This window comes from Scomber japonicus, chromosome 10, assembly GCF_027409825.1.
Source record: "Scomber japonicus isolate fScoJap1 chromosome 10, fScoJap1.pri, whole genome shotgun sequence".
Taxonomy (NCBI): domain Eukaryota; kingdom Metazoa; phylum Chordata; class Actinopteri; order Scombriformes; family Scombridae; genus Scomber; species Scomber japonicus.
In genome coordinates this window covers 4,390,021-4,403,371 of record NC_070587.1, presented here as the reverse complement: position 1 = coordinate 4,403,371, position 13,351 = coordinate 4,390,021, and the positions used below count along the sequence as shown (strand labels likewise).

The 13,351-nt window shown below is 38.3% G+C and overlaps 2 protein-coding genes across 2 annotated transcripts; both read right to left on the bottom strand.

The window, feature by feature from the left end:
- Nucleotides 1-737: 737 nt before the first annotated feature.
- Nucleotides 738-1,652, bottom strand: LOC128366213 (free fatty acid receptor 2-like). The gene has a single exon (XM_053326896.1). It carries the CDS (start codon nt 1,650-1,652, stop codon nt 738-740), a length of 915 nt encoding a protein of 304 aa, XP_053182871.1.
- A 2,981-nt stretch (nt 1,653-4,633) lies between these two features.
- On the bottom strand, nt 4,634-13,117 carry LOC128366211 (cysteinyl leukotriene receptor 2-like). Its single transcript, XM_053326893.1, has 5 exons — nt 13,036-13,117; nt 12,673-12,936; nt 8,051-8,326; nt 6,684-6,876; nt 4,634-5,555 (listed from the first exon to the last, which is right to left on the bottom strand). The coding sequence occupies exons 1-5, from the start codon at nt 13,115-13,117 to the stop codon at nt 4,634-4,636; spliced, it is 1,737 nt and encodes a 578-aa protein (XP_053182868.1).
- Between the last annotated feature and the right edge of the window lie 234 nt (nt 13,118-13,351).

The window sequence follows — 13,351 nt, the reverse complement described above, 5'->3', positions numbered from 1 at the left end:
GATGTATGTGTGATTATATGTATTATATTGTTACAGCAGCTCAGTTATATAAACAAATAATATACCTTATAATATACCCATATAACTCATCAATATAATCAATACACTGTCAATTGAAAAGTTTGAAATTTAAAGTTTATTTAAAGTAATTCTTGGTGTAATTTGCTGTTTCACAAGATCTGAATTCCTTAAAATACCCACACTCACACATCAGTAATTATGTACAGTAGAGGACTCAAAAAAAGAAAAAAGGTACAGTAATTTGTGATTGTGCTATTACTTAACATGTAGAAATGATCTTTGAGATAAACACCATACCACTTTACAGTTTACCTTTGCTTTGCTTTTCAGGTATATTCTACATGTGTGCCTACAGAATGCATGAGTGCAGAAGAGTGGCTGGCCCACGTTAAAATGAACAGGAAATAATGTGTCTCGGGTGCAGATTCCTATTCAAAAAAAAGAGGACATATATACTATAATAAAATCTGGAATTGCATATGCACTTAATGTGTTTCGTGGTTTTGTCATGACATGGTCTACAGTGGTTTGGGATAGAAAGCAGAACAGTACCTTTGAGCAGGATTTAATCACTCTTAAAAGCAGCTTTTGTTACCCAGTAGAGAGCAAAACTATGTTTGAAACATTGCCATACGAATTAACTTTTAAACGTGACCACACAAGGCAATACAATAAACTTTAAAACTGGGTATACTGAATAGTACTTAAATCATTTTTCATTGGCTAGAGCCTGTGGCCTGGTTATGTAATTGTGATGCAGGTAATCTACAGTTCCTGAAAATGGACTTTTCACCAGTGCAGTGGAAGGCAGAGGAGGAAAAGTAGAAGATTATGGGATCAATACAAGTGTTGAGGGTGCTAAGCAGCAGGGTGTAGTACCTCCATTGTGGGCTGCTACCCTGAAAGAAGCCCAGTACATGAGAGAGGTTAAATGGCAACACACAAATGAGAAACACAACTAGAGTCCCCAAAGCCATGCCAATGGCCTTCTGCTTCTTCACCTGGGATATCCTGGGACGACTGTACAGGATCAAGATGCACTGCAAATAGCAGTAAATACAGATCAGAAGAGGTATAAGGCAGAGCACAATAAAAATCTCGAAACGTACTGGGAGGAGGAACTCCAACTGCTTCTCAGTAAAGCTCTCATAACATGCTGTGGTGTTGTTGTTGGACAGGGAAGGGTGGTGCTGAATGACGAAAGTGAAGCTGCAGTGTGCTGTTGAGATGAACCAAATAATAGCGCAGGTCAGAATGGCATACGAAGGTCTTTTTAGCTGACGATAGGAGATGGGAAAAGCTATCCCTATGTAGCGAAACACGCTCACTGCCATCAGCAGCAAGGAGCTGGTGTAGATTGCAGAAAAGTAGATGAAGGATGTGATGGAGCACAGGAATTTGGGCAGATTCCATATCCAGTCTGATGCTGCCTCGTGCATCTTGAGAGGAAGGACGGCCAAGAAGAGCAGATCAGAGATAACCAGATTGAGTAGCAGGATGTCTGTTGGAAGCGGCTTGGAGCGAATCTTGACACTGAAGGCATAGAGAGCCAGGAGGTTGGCTGGTAGGCCGATCAGGAAGGTAATAATGTAAACTGAGAGAATGACGTCACTCCTCACCACTGGCTCCATTATGTCCCTTAACAGAGCAAGTAAACAAACAAACAGAATTCAGGAAATGTAAGATAAGAGACACGCAAACAAAGAAAAAAAAAACAGAATCGAAGGATGATTGAGAGAGGTATTAAATAACAACTAATACAGAACAATTTATAACTGCAAGAGGAAATATAGTCAAATACATTTCTGACTTCAAAGATGTCAAATAAGTATCTTCACAGGTTTATCTCAGCAATTTGTTTGATACTGATAGCACAGTTTTCAGTATGGATATAAATTGTTGGGAAAATGTTGTTTTTCCATGTCAATGATCTCTATCCCAAAAGAAATGAACCATTGTCACCTCTGAAAACAAGACACTATGACTTTAAAAATAAAAGAAAATAAAAATCACCCTGCATGTAGAATTTCAAGAGCAAAACAGATCTGCAATATAAAGTTTGATAGATGTAAAGTAAACATATTTACCTACCAAGCTGAAGAAATGTTCAAAAATGTGATAAAAACACTTCTGTGTTTGCCTCGCTGTGTCTTTCACGCAAGACAACCTTTTTATACCTGAGTTCAAAACAAGATGATATAAAAAGTTATCAGGAGGAAACAGTGAGTCCCATATAAGCTCTGTGATATACTAGTGCTCTACCTATACTATAAGCAGCAGGCAGACAGTGACGTCTGTTTACTAATATGCAAAACTGAGGCTCATTCTTTACAAACATGTTGGGTTTAATTTTGGACATGTTAGTTATATGGATCTCTTCCCTCTAGATTTTTGCTGCAACATGAACATGATGATAAGATTCACAATTTGAATCAGGCCATGATCCTTCTTTTTTTTTAAATAATGCTTACACAAGATACTTGCTTATCATTCCAGATAAACAAATTATGTTTCCACACAGATATTCAATGTAGTATATCCTTTTCTAAGTTCAAATTAATTCCAGTTTGTTCTTGTGGAGACGGAAGGGAAAAGATTATGGGACAGTATACAGAGACATTAGAGGATGCCTCAGCCTGCAGACAATCCTCAGATGGTAGAAGGACTAAGGTAAGATTCCTGGAGGATCAAGAAAAATACAAATGAAACAGTGTTGCTATTTAACAAATTAAACTTCTCTGGCCTCTTGAGTTTATGATTTTAAAACCTAATCAAGTCAAAGACACATTGTCATCAAGCTTATAACATAAAATGTATCTACTGTTCTGGCAATATTTATTATCAAGAAGCACAGCGTCGTTCGTTGTCTTTCTCTAGTTTATTCAGTGGTCTGCAGACGGACTCCTTGCTGTCTCAAGCGTGAGATGTCACAGTGAGCCCAGAGCAGAGGAAATTGTCAGATTATATACAATACATTATAAAGGATGGATCATTTTTCATTCATCGTCATGCACATATCTTAATTGTATGCTTTATTTCTCTTGTTTTACTCCTTCTCAGCCTACTGGAATACCACTCATGCTTTCATGATCCTCTCTGCCATGTCGTGCTTTGCTGGCATCATTGCAGGAATCCTCTCCTTTGCCCACTTCTCGGCCTTTGAGAGGTTCAATCGCTCATTTGCTGCTGGGATCATGTTATTTTTTTTAAGTGGGTCAAATAAGATATGAATAAACCGCACAGATATGATCCAAATAATGTTACATTTGTTTTCATTTATATATTACAAATGCTATAAATACATTATTATTCAGTGAATTTACACATCATTTATATTTCAGAGAAAGTCCACTAGGCCTAGTCTGCAATGCCTCTCTTTGTTTTTCTTGCTATAGTCATTTACACAAGGGTGACAGTGAGCTTCCTGAGCAAGAGCTATGGTGATTGGTGTGCTTCTTGATCCTATACTTATGGAATAAATAATGGTCATTATTATTTTGAGCTTGTCAAATGGTTTGTGAATGTGTAATAAAGTGTTGCAGCTGTAGAAATATTCTGTACATGTGTGAAAAAGTTGTATGCCCACAGATTTCATGTGCATGTTTAAAAAGTTTTTGTAGCTGTAGAAATATGCTATAAATGAGTAATTAAAATATGTGCAGAAATATTTTCAACATTGAGGTTTCCCAACATCTGAGAGACGGATACCACACTTTCCTTCCTGTGTATGTGACACTAAAGTTACAAGGTACAAACTACAAGTTTGTAGTTATCATTATTTTAATCCACACATAGTAAGCTGGGTGGCACTCTGCATGACTTTCTTGGCAGGTTAACTTGTAAAAATTTGGTAGATGTATGTGTGATTATTATATGTATTATATTGTTACAGCAGCTCAGTTATATAAACAAATAATATACCTTATAATATACCCATATAACTCATCAATATAATCAATACACTGTCAATTGAAAAGTTTGAAATTTAAAGTTTATTTAAAGTAATTCTTGGTGTAATTTGCTGTTTGACAAGATCTGAATTCATTAAAATACCCACACTCACACATCAGTAATTATGTACAGTAGAGGACTCAAAAAAAGAAAAAAGGTACAGTCATTTGTTATTGTGCTATTACTTAACATGTAGAAATGATCTTTGAGATAAACACCATACCACTTTACAGTTTACCTTTGCTTTGCTTTTCAAGTATATTCTACATGTGTGCCTACAGAATGCATGAGTGCAGAAGAGTGGCTGGCCCACGTTAAAATGAACAGGAAATAATGTGTCTCGGGTGCAGATTCCTATTCAAAAAAAGAGGACATGTACAGTATAGAATAATAAAATCTGGAATTGCATATGCACTTAATGTGTTTTGTGGTTTTGTCATGACATGGTCTACAGTGGTTTGGGATAGAAAGCAGAACAGTACCTTTGAGCAGGATTTAATCACTCTTAAAAGCAGCTTTTGTTACCCAGTAGAGAGCAAAACTATGTTTGAAACATTGCCATACGAATTAACTTTTAAATGTGACCATACAAGGTTGTAATACAGTACACAATACAATAAACTTTAAAACTGGGTATACTGAATAGTACTGAAATCATTTTTCATTGGCTAGAGCCTGTGGCCTGGTTATGTAATTGTGATGCATGTAATCTACAGTTCCTGAAAATGGACTTTTCACCAGTGCAGTGGAAGGCAGAGGAGGAAAAGTAGAAGATTATAGGATCAATACAGGTGTTGAAGGTGCTAAGCAGCAGGGTGTAGTACCTCCATTTTGGGCTGCTACCCTGAAAGAAGCCCACTACATGAGAGAGGTTATATGGCAACACACAAATGAGAAACACAGCTAGAGTCCCCAAAGCCATGCCAATGGCCTTCTGCTTCTTCATCGGGGATATCCTGGGACGACTGTACAGGATCAAGATGCACTGCAAATAGCAGTAAATACAGATCAGAAGAGGTATAAGGCAGAGCACAATAAAAAACTCCAAACGTACTGGGAGGAGGATATCCAACTGCTTCTTAGTAAAGTTCTCATAACACGCTGTGGTGTTGTTGTTGGACAGGGAAGGGTGGTGCTGAATGAAGAAAGTGATGCTGCAGTGTGCTGTTGACATGAACCAAATAATAGCGCAGATCAGAATGGCATACGAAGGTTTTTGTAGCTGACGATAGGTGATGGGAAAAGCTATCCCTATGTAGCGAAACACGCTCACTGCCATCAGCAGCAAGGAGCTGGTGTAGATTGCAGAAAAGAAGGTGAAGGATGTGATGGAGCACAGGAAGTTGGGCAGATTCCATATCAAGCCTGATGCTGCCTCGTGCATCTTGAGAGGAAGGATGGTCAAGAAGAGCAGATCAGAGATAACCAGATTGAGTAGCAGGATGTCTGTTGGAAGCGGCTTGGAGCGAATCTTGACACTGAAGGCATAGAGAGCCAGGAGGTTGGCTGGCAGGCCGATCAGGAAGGTAATAATGTAAACTGAGAGAATGACCTCACTCCTCACCACTGGCTCCGTTATGTTCCTTAACAGAGCAAGTAAACAAACAAACAGAATTTAGGAAAATAACATACACACAGGTGGTAAACAACTGCCGAAAAACCTTTTTCTATTTTGATAACAACCTTTGACTAATTAACATTTAAAATCACATCATATAAAGAACACTCTGATTTTCCATACCTATTAAAATTACGAGATTGTATCTTCAGTGTATTCAAACATATCTCTGACTTCAAAGATGTCATATTAGTATCTTCACAGCATTGAACATTTTTGTTTTTTGTTCATATTCATGAGCAACATCCCAAAAGAAATGAACAATTGTAAGTTCTCAAAAAAGGATTCTATTCATAGCTTTAAAAAGAGAAATAATAAAATCACCCCAGATGTAGAATTTAAAGAGCAAAACAGATCTCCAATATAAAGTTTGATACATGTAAGGTAAACATATATACTTACCCCACTGAAGACATTTTCAAAACAGTAAGAAAAACACCTCTGTGCCTAGCTGTGTCTTTTACTGAAGATAAACTCTTTATAACCCAAAAGTCAAAACTTGATCTGATATGATGTGAGCCGGAAACACTGAGTCATATTCAGGCTTTATGTAACATCCTTGTTCTGCCGTCAAACATTGAGCATACAGCAGTGTGTCAAACTAAAATGCAAAACTGTTACTCATGTTGACCTCAGATAATCTTCAGTGACACATTAACTAAATTTTGGTCGGCTAGTGAAAGGGCCGTACAGAAAACAGCGATGCATAACTTGCAAGCGTACACAGTTTTGTGTTGCTTGCAGAAAGCTTTAATATTAGTTTCTGTCATATCATCACTTTTTATGTAAGACTGGATTCACAGGAAAGAACTGTCACCACATTTCTTTTTAAGTCATGCACTTTAGTGGGGGCTATTTTAAGGAGCTTACCGTATGAGAGCAGAAGCAGCAGATGTCATCAAATTAGATAGACATCGTTGTTGTAAACCATAAGCTGTGGGAAGTTAAAAGTATAGTTTTAATATTTCTAAATGATTGAGGAACAAAATCAATAGCATGAAAGAAAAACATTCATGTACGTGGCTTGAAAATGTCTGTAATTAACAATGTAATCTGTTGCATGATTTTTCTTCACTTTCATGAGAATCATCACCTCATCCGGAGGCTGAACTTTGTCTTGTCTTTGGAGCATTGCGTCAACCTGGTACTGTTGAGACGGTCTACGCATTTCCTCCAAAAAATCATTGTCATAAACACCTGAAGGGCTGTTCTCATCTGCATCTCTCTCAGCTCTGCTTGAGTTTGGCAGTTCGATGTCTTCTTGTGATCCACAAGCAGGAGGGAGGCTGGAAAATGATAAGATAGCCAATTAGGTGCCTTGTGTATCACCTTGAATGTAGGTAAATTAAATCACTTTCAGTGCATCAATACATGGACTGTTATCAAAAACTATGTTTAACCCTCCTGTCCTCGAGTCAAGGAAAGGAAAGGAGGGAGGGAGGGAGGGGGGGAGGAAGGGAGGAAGAAAGGAAGGAAGGAAGGAAGGAAGGAAGGAAAGGAGTGAGGAAGGGAGGAAGAAGGAAGTATGGGAGGGAGGAAGGAAGGAAGGAAGGAAGGGAGGGAGGAAGGAAGGAAGGAAGGAAGGAAGGAAGGAAGGAAGGAAGGAAGGCAGGAAGGAAGGAAGGAAGGAGAAAGGAAAAGAGGAAGGGAGGGAGAAAGGAAAAGAGGAAGGGAGGAAGGAAGGACAGAGGAAGGTAATGGGGGGGGAGAAAGAGAGAAGGAAGGAGGGAGGAAAGAAGGAAAGGAAGGAGGGAAGGAATGAAGAAAGGGGGATGAAGGAAGGAAAGAAAGAGAGAAGGAAAGGAGGGAGGAAGGAAGGAACAGTCAAAACAGACGGGGTCAATTTGACCCGGGAGGATGACACGAAGGTTAAGGTCTTAGAGGGCAGACAAAAATGAAAACCTATTAAATTAAATTATTAAATAAAGTGTGCTCATGTCATACTGAATATAATTTCAACCAAGAATTTGTACTGAGAATGAAATATAAGATCGTTTTCTTACCTTTGTGGACTTACGTATGTTTGTTCTTGTGTAAAGTTCCACAAACTTTGTTGCCTTAAAAAAAATGCAAATATGTTTTTGAATGCAGTGAAATTGAATAAAATCATTATCAACTATTAAACACATGATTACAGCTTCAATGCCTTAAGAGATAGATACTAGTGTTCCACATAAAGCTCAGCAGTTGTAATAATGATAAAATGATTAACCATCACAACACAACCATAATCTGTGACAAGGTGTAAAGTGTACTCACCAGTTTCCGAAATATTTTCTGTAAATGAACATTGCACATCCAAGTATAAAAGCAATTCCCAGTAGCAATAAAATCAATAAGCCCAGTGAAGAAGCTGTAATAGGAATAAAAAAAAGCTTTATCAGGGAAGATGATACTGTCATTCTACTCTTTGACGTGATCTAAAAAAGAAAATCATCATCTACATGTAGAGTAACTTACATTTGGTTACGTTTATGGCCAGTTGTTTGGTGTCGTTGCCCAGTGAGTTGTTGGCTATGCAAAATACAGTAATCTGGCTTTGAACTGGACCTCTTATTTCCCCAGACACTATATTTTCCATATGTGTTGAGTTGGAGGTGAAGGAGGATGGGAGAGTGTCATTTCCATTAACAATCCATTCTATAGAGGCTTTAGGGACCGCCTCAGCCAGGCAGACACACATCAGGACCTCCCCCGTCAGGCTGCAGGAGGACTCAGGTAGGATTTCTGGGGGATCTAGAAAAATAGACGTGAAAGTGTTGTTATTAATGAACAATTAATAATACATTGTCGTCAAGCCAAAAACATACAATACAGCCTCATTTATGTGTTTCGATGCCCTGCTCTTTTTCAGTACTGTGAGGGAAATAGCTTTTAATGATTCATTTACTCTTCATTTTTGCATTTTTGTTTTGTTTTACTCTTGATGATTTCCAAATGCTCATACAGTACATGTACACTTTTGACGTATCTTATACACACTTACACTCACACGTTATTCACAGAGCCATCTCTTGCCCCGTACTTTAGTTTTAGTTTGATATTTTCTCATGATATTTCAGACATCTCTTACCTACTTTGCAAGACAAGCTGTATCCAACTTTCAGTTTGTCAGTCAGTTAGTTCTGCCCTAACCCACTCAAGAGTATAATCCTGTTTTGCTTATAAATTTAGCAATCCCCCACCCACCCACCAGTTCAGTCAGTTCAATCCAAACTGTGTCTTGTTGTCTCTTTTGGCATGGGAGCTGGTCATTTTCCCTTGATTGAAGAATTTCAGTGTATTTTGTGCTGCATATGGTTTGGGTTCACACTCTCAAACATGGATTTTAAACTTTAAATATACGGTCTTCTCTACAGTACATAGATAATATTATTAGTAGTAATAGTAATAATGCAAAATTTTTACTTTTGTGATTCTAAGGGAGATGTAATATATCCACTCAGATATTGATATTAATGACCAAGTCACACACAGAATAGACTTATCTAACTAAAGTAATAGAAAAATACACACTTGAAATGCTCAGGCTCAGACTTGTGAGTTTAATTAATCTCAAAAGTGCCTTGTTATTTATCTTTGTCAGTTGCCCCTAATTATAATTCTTGTTTTTAATGATGTGTTTTATTGTTCCAATCTTTACTGTTTAATGTTTTGTTTTTATGTAAAGCGCATTAAGTTGCCCCTGTGTATGAAATGTGCTATATAAATAAAGCTGCCTTGCCTTGCCTAAAGTAAACACTTTATCTTTAACATCTAAATCATTTTAATATGAACTGTGCTCTTTTTGAATCTTGGAAACACCAGAGCATCTTTTCCAGCTCTGTGAGTAAATGATACTATCATAGTGACATTTGTATCTGTTTATGGTAAAATGATAATCTCTCAGTGATTGAGTTTTCCCACGTCAGATTATTTTTAGACAATCTGCCATCTAATATGATTTGGTTAATCCCATTATAATTTGGGGCAAAAATCATATTCATACTGAATGTGTAACAAACAATAACTAAAAAGAAAACATCTAAAAGTATTAAAGCTATTTCACAATGAAGTATTTTACGTGAGAATAAAGGGTTGGTGTAGATGGTAATAATTTGGCTGATTATCCATATAATAGGCTGGCTATATTCTGTTAATGTGTTATCCCTGTATACTTGTATTTCTGATTTGTTTGTATTTCCCTCTTGTCTGTGTGAGATTTGCATGTGTTGCATGCACTCCCATGCTGGTGTTATCTGTTGTACTTCTACGCATGTGTTCTTTGACCCCAACTTGAAATTTATGTGAATCTGTTGGCATCACCATGGCAACCCTGAGACTTTGATAGACCAACTGCAGGTGGAATAATGACTTGATTGTTATTAAGGTTTTCCTGAGACAGTTTACCATCACGCTGCATCAAGTTTTTATTAAAATGGGAATAAAGCGTCTTTATTTTTTGTTATGTTATTGTGTTTTTTTTTTCTCCACATTGTTTCTATCTGTTGTCCATGTTCTGCCTACATTATGAATGCTTGTGGTGGGCTAGGGCTGTGTATGCTTAATCTCCTAGTGTAAACATTAGTTAGTGTAAAATGAGATTTATTTTGAAAACTTGTTTTGAAGAATATACTATTTTGGTATTTGTTTGGATGTTTTAAATGATTTGAATAATAGTTCATGATCTTATAAATATATTATTTATATTGTTATTCATATTGGGAACTACTTCCTCCTCTGTAGTTTGTCTTTACTGTTTACATTACTTGATTGGACGGAGTGATACACCGCTCAGTGAAGTCATGTATGAAGTTTGTTGTCTGCGTTATAGTGGTGCCACCATGGTGCCACTTGTCTTTTTCTCTCAAAAGCAGCTGTCCCCATGCTGTTTCTTATCCATTAGAAGTAGATTCAATTAAGGTGATGCTAAAATACACCTAGCATTACATTAGCTACCTTAGTTATATTTGCCCTAGTTTTGTGCCAGTTCTCTTGAGGTCGTGTCTACATGGTAAACCCAGACCTGTTAAAGATCGAGCTAGTTGTGAGTCCTACCTCATGAGTTTCCTTGTTTGTCTGTCTTGTCTCCTCCCCTTGTGCTCCTCCCCTGTGTGTCTGTGTTTCCCATTGGCAGAGGCAGGGCTCAGTGGTGGAGGTTTGGCACACCTGATACTCAGCTCAATCAACAGCTGCAGCATAAAGACCTGTGGTAACGCTCGGCCGAACCTCTAGTGTTTTATTGTGTCTTTTGCATTGTGAAGATTACTACTAGTGTAACTGCTCTCTCCTGTTCCCAACAATTTTGCATACTCCACTCGCTGCTGCCCTGCCTCTGTCCCCTGGATCCAGCTCCCTGTGCACTGCCTTCCCGTTTTGGACCTTGCTGCACCAACCTTCCCTGGAACCCTTACCCCAGACCCAGCCACTGCTCCCTCACTGCCCCACTTACTTTGCCATTAAACCCTGCCTTTGAGTTTGCCTTGTGTGTGTTCGCTCGTCTCTGTGGTCTGCTCGGGGGTCCTATTATTTCTGGTTGTGACACAAAGAGTGATCACTTTAACCCAAACCATTGCTGCTTCCGAATAACATACTTCTACTTTTTTACTTCTAGTACATACTACAGCAGCCCTTACAAAGTACATGCTGTTGCATGCAGTGTGGATATAATTGGGGGCATACTATTTCCATCTGTCCTTGCGGCTTCCGTCATTGCACTGTCATGGTCTATGCACTGTCATGGTCTATGCACTTAAGGCAGCCCAGTTGACGTGACATACTTTCTGGTGTGCAGAGGATTGTTGGTTAGAATGGCCAGAAAAGCATGCTGACTTGCATAATACAAAATGCGACCAGATGTAGTTGGGCATCCTGGTACTTTTGGCATATTGCATTTGACATGTTAAACTTGACAGTTTTTCTGTCATACTAAATAATATGGTAGTACAAGTATCAGAAGACATGTCATGCAGAAAAAATAGGTGAGACAGTAAATCTCTAGATGACGTGTCACTGCTCACATGGGCTGTGCGGCTGCTTTAATCAGTTAACATGGGTGCCAAAATAATAAGCAAGAGGTCCCATGATGCACACAGTCTACAATGAGAACTGTTGTGTGAGATGTACAAGTAGCGGTCTCGTCAGAGGGATAAAACCTAACCAGAAGCTAACCACATTTTCACATCATAAAACTAAAAATAGTTTTGTACAACCCACACAATAAAGAAACTTACCAATCTTGCCAGAGTTCAACAAATCTAAGGATAACCATCTACACACAACCATTGATTGCGTACCTAGATAGCTACTTGTTATTTCTATTCCAAATTGTATTGCTCATTTTAAACAAGCTCATCACAAGATTATGTTTTGTAGCTGCTCTGGAGACTTTAATTATAGCACATGATCTTTCTCAGTAGAGTTCCCCAAATTGTCATGTTAACGTCCGCTTTTTGGACAGATTAGGGACTGATTGTGACTCTAGTGCTTGACAAAATCGACTGTTTGATTGAAAACTCCAGGAAAGCTACTAAACAGGCCTTGTAATGACAGCTTCAGTGTCAACCATGTGTAAGCCATGTTTCTAACTACTGCTTACAGTATCTTGCGTGGTTCTCGTGCAGAAATCAACGTTCAGAGCTCAAAGGTAAGAGAGAATATTACAATATTTATATTCTTGGTCTGTGTGAACTGTTGTACCACTTCATTCCCTAACTTAGTCTTTCCTTTAACTTGCTAGAATACTTTTTCCATTTGTTTGACAGTATCATAGAGGGATGAATATTTTAAAAAATCTAATTGTGATTATTTGACAGATATAGCCATTGCAATATAATTCTGCAGCACCACAATATTTAGTTTAAAATGGTATTTCGACATACATGTCTGCTTTTATAAATATTGTGTGTCCTGTGATTTTGAAAATTGCAGTAGGCCATATTACTCGTTCTGCAAGTTTTTGACTACAGATTCAGATGTGGGCTGCTACTTGTCAAATTGCAAGCAGAAGGCGAGATCAAGTAACTCCCTGGTGTGTGTTAAGTTGAAATTATTATTACAAATTATTATGTTGTGGTTCAGGAAATAAAATGAAAGATTTTTACATGGAACATTAATAGGCAGCCACTCAGATTGTCCTGCTCCGATGTTATTGTGAGCGATGCAGGAGACAGAGGTATGTCGTGTGATGTTGCTGAAGGTCATTTTCCTCTGAGTTGAATTCCTTTCATCGTTCTGACCCATCTCTCTTCTGAGCCACGAGTAGGTGTGCGGTGATGGGTTACATTCAGCAGCACAGTCCATGATCACTTCGTTACCCTCCGACACTGGTTTCGTCTCCTGTACCAGGGTCACAGTTACAGGTTTATCTGTGGATAAAGGAGGTCATAGTTAGTATAGTAACCCAGTTGATACACAGCATCCTTCACATACAGAACAAATAAATGTACTTCTGTTATTTAGCTTACAGAAAATGTTGACTGTATGTTGTTGACTGTATGTCGTGATAGCTCCGAAAACTGCAGAGCAATTAATGTAGCCCTTATGCATTTTATATGTTGCAATCCCTCGCAGTGTCTCCGTGTACAACCACAGCCCATGTACTTGCTCACTGGAGCCCGTGTAAGAGGAGTTTTCCAGAAGTTGACTCATATTCCAGCGAATCTTTGGTGGTGAGTCAGGACAGGCGAAGTTGACTCTGCAATGGGCCTGGAAAATCTGCCCCTCCACTATTTCATTCTGAATGGTGATTTGGGGAGTTTTTCTCTCTGAAAGAAAAACATA

Bases quoted from the DNA above. Each gene is read 5' to 3' on its own strand.
- LOC128366213 (XM_053326896.1), bottom strand. From the start codon at position 1,652: ATGGAGCCAGTGGTGAGGAGTGACGTCATTCTCTCAGTTTACATTATT.
- LOC128366211 (XM_053326893.1), bottom strand. From the start codon at position 13,117: ATGCATAAGGGCTACATTAATTGCTCTGCAGTTTTCGGAGCTATCACG. The intron at 8,327-12,672 runs GTAAAAATCTTT...CTATTTTTCTAG, and splicing joins GCTGCCTATTAATGTTCCAT to ATCCCCCAGAAATCCTACCT. The intron at 6,877-8,050 runs GTAAGTTACTCT...ATCATTTTCCAG, and splicing joins GGCCATAAACGTAACCAAAT to CCTCCCTCCTGCTTGTGGAT.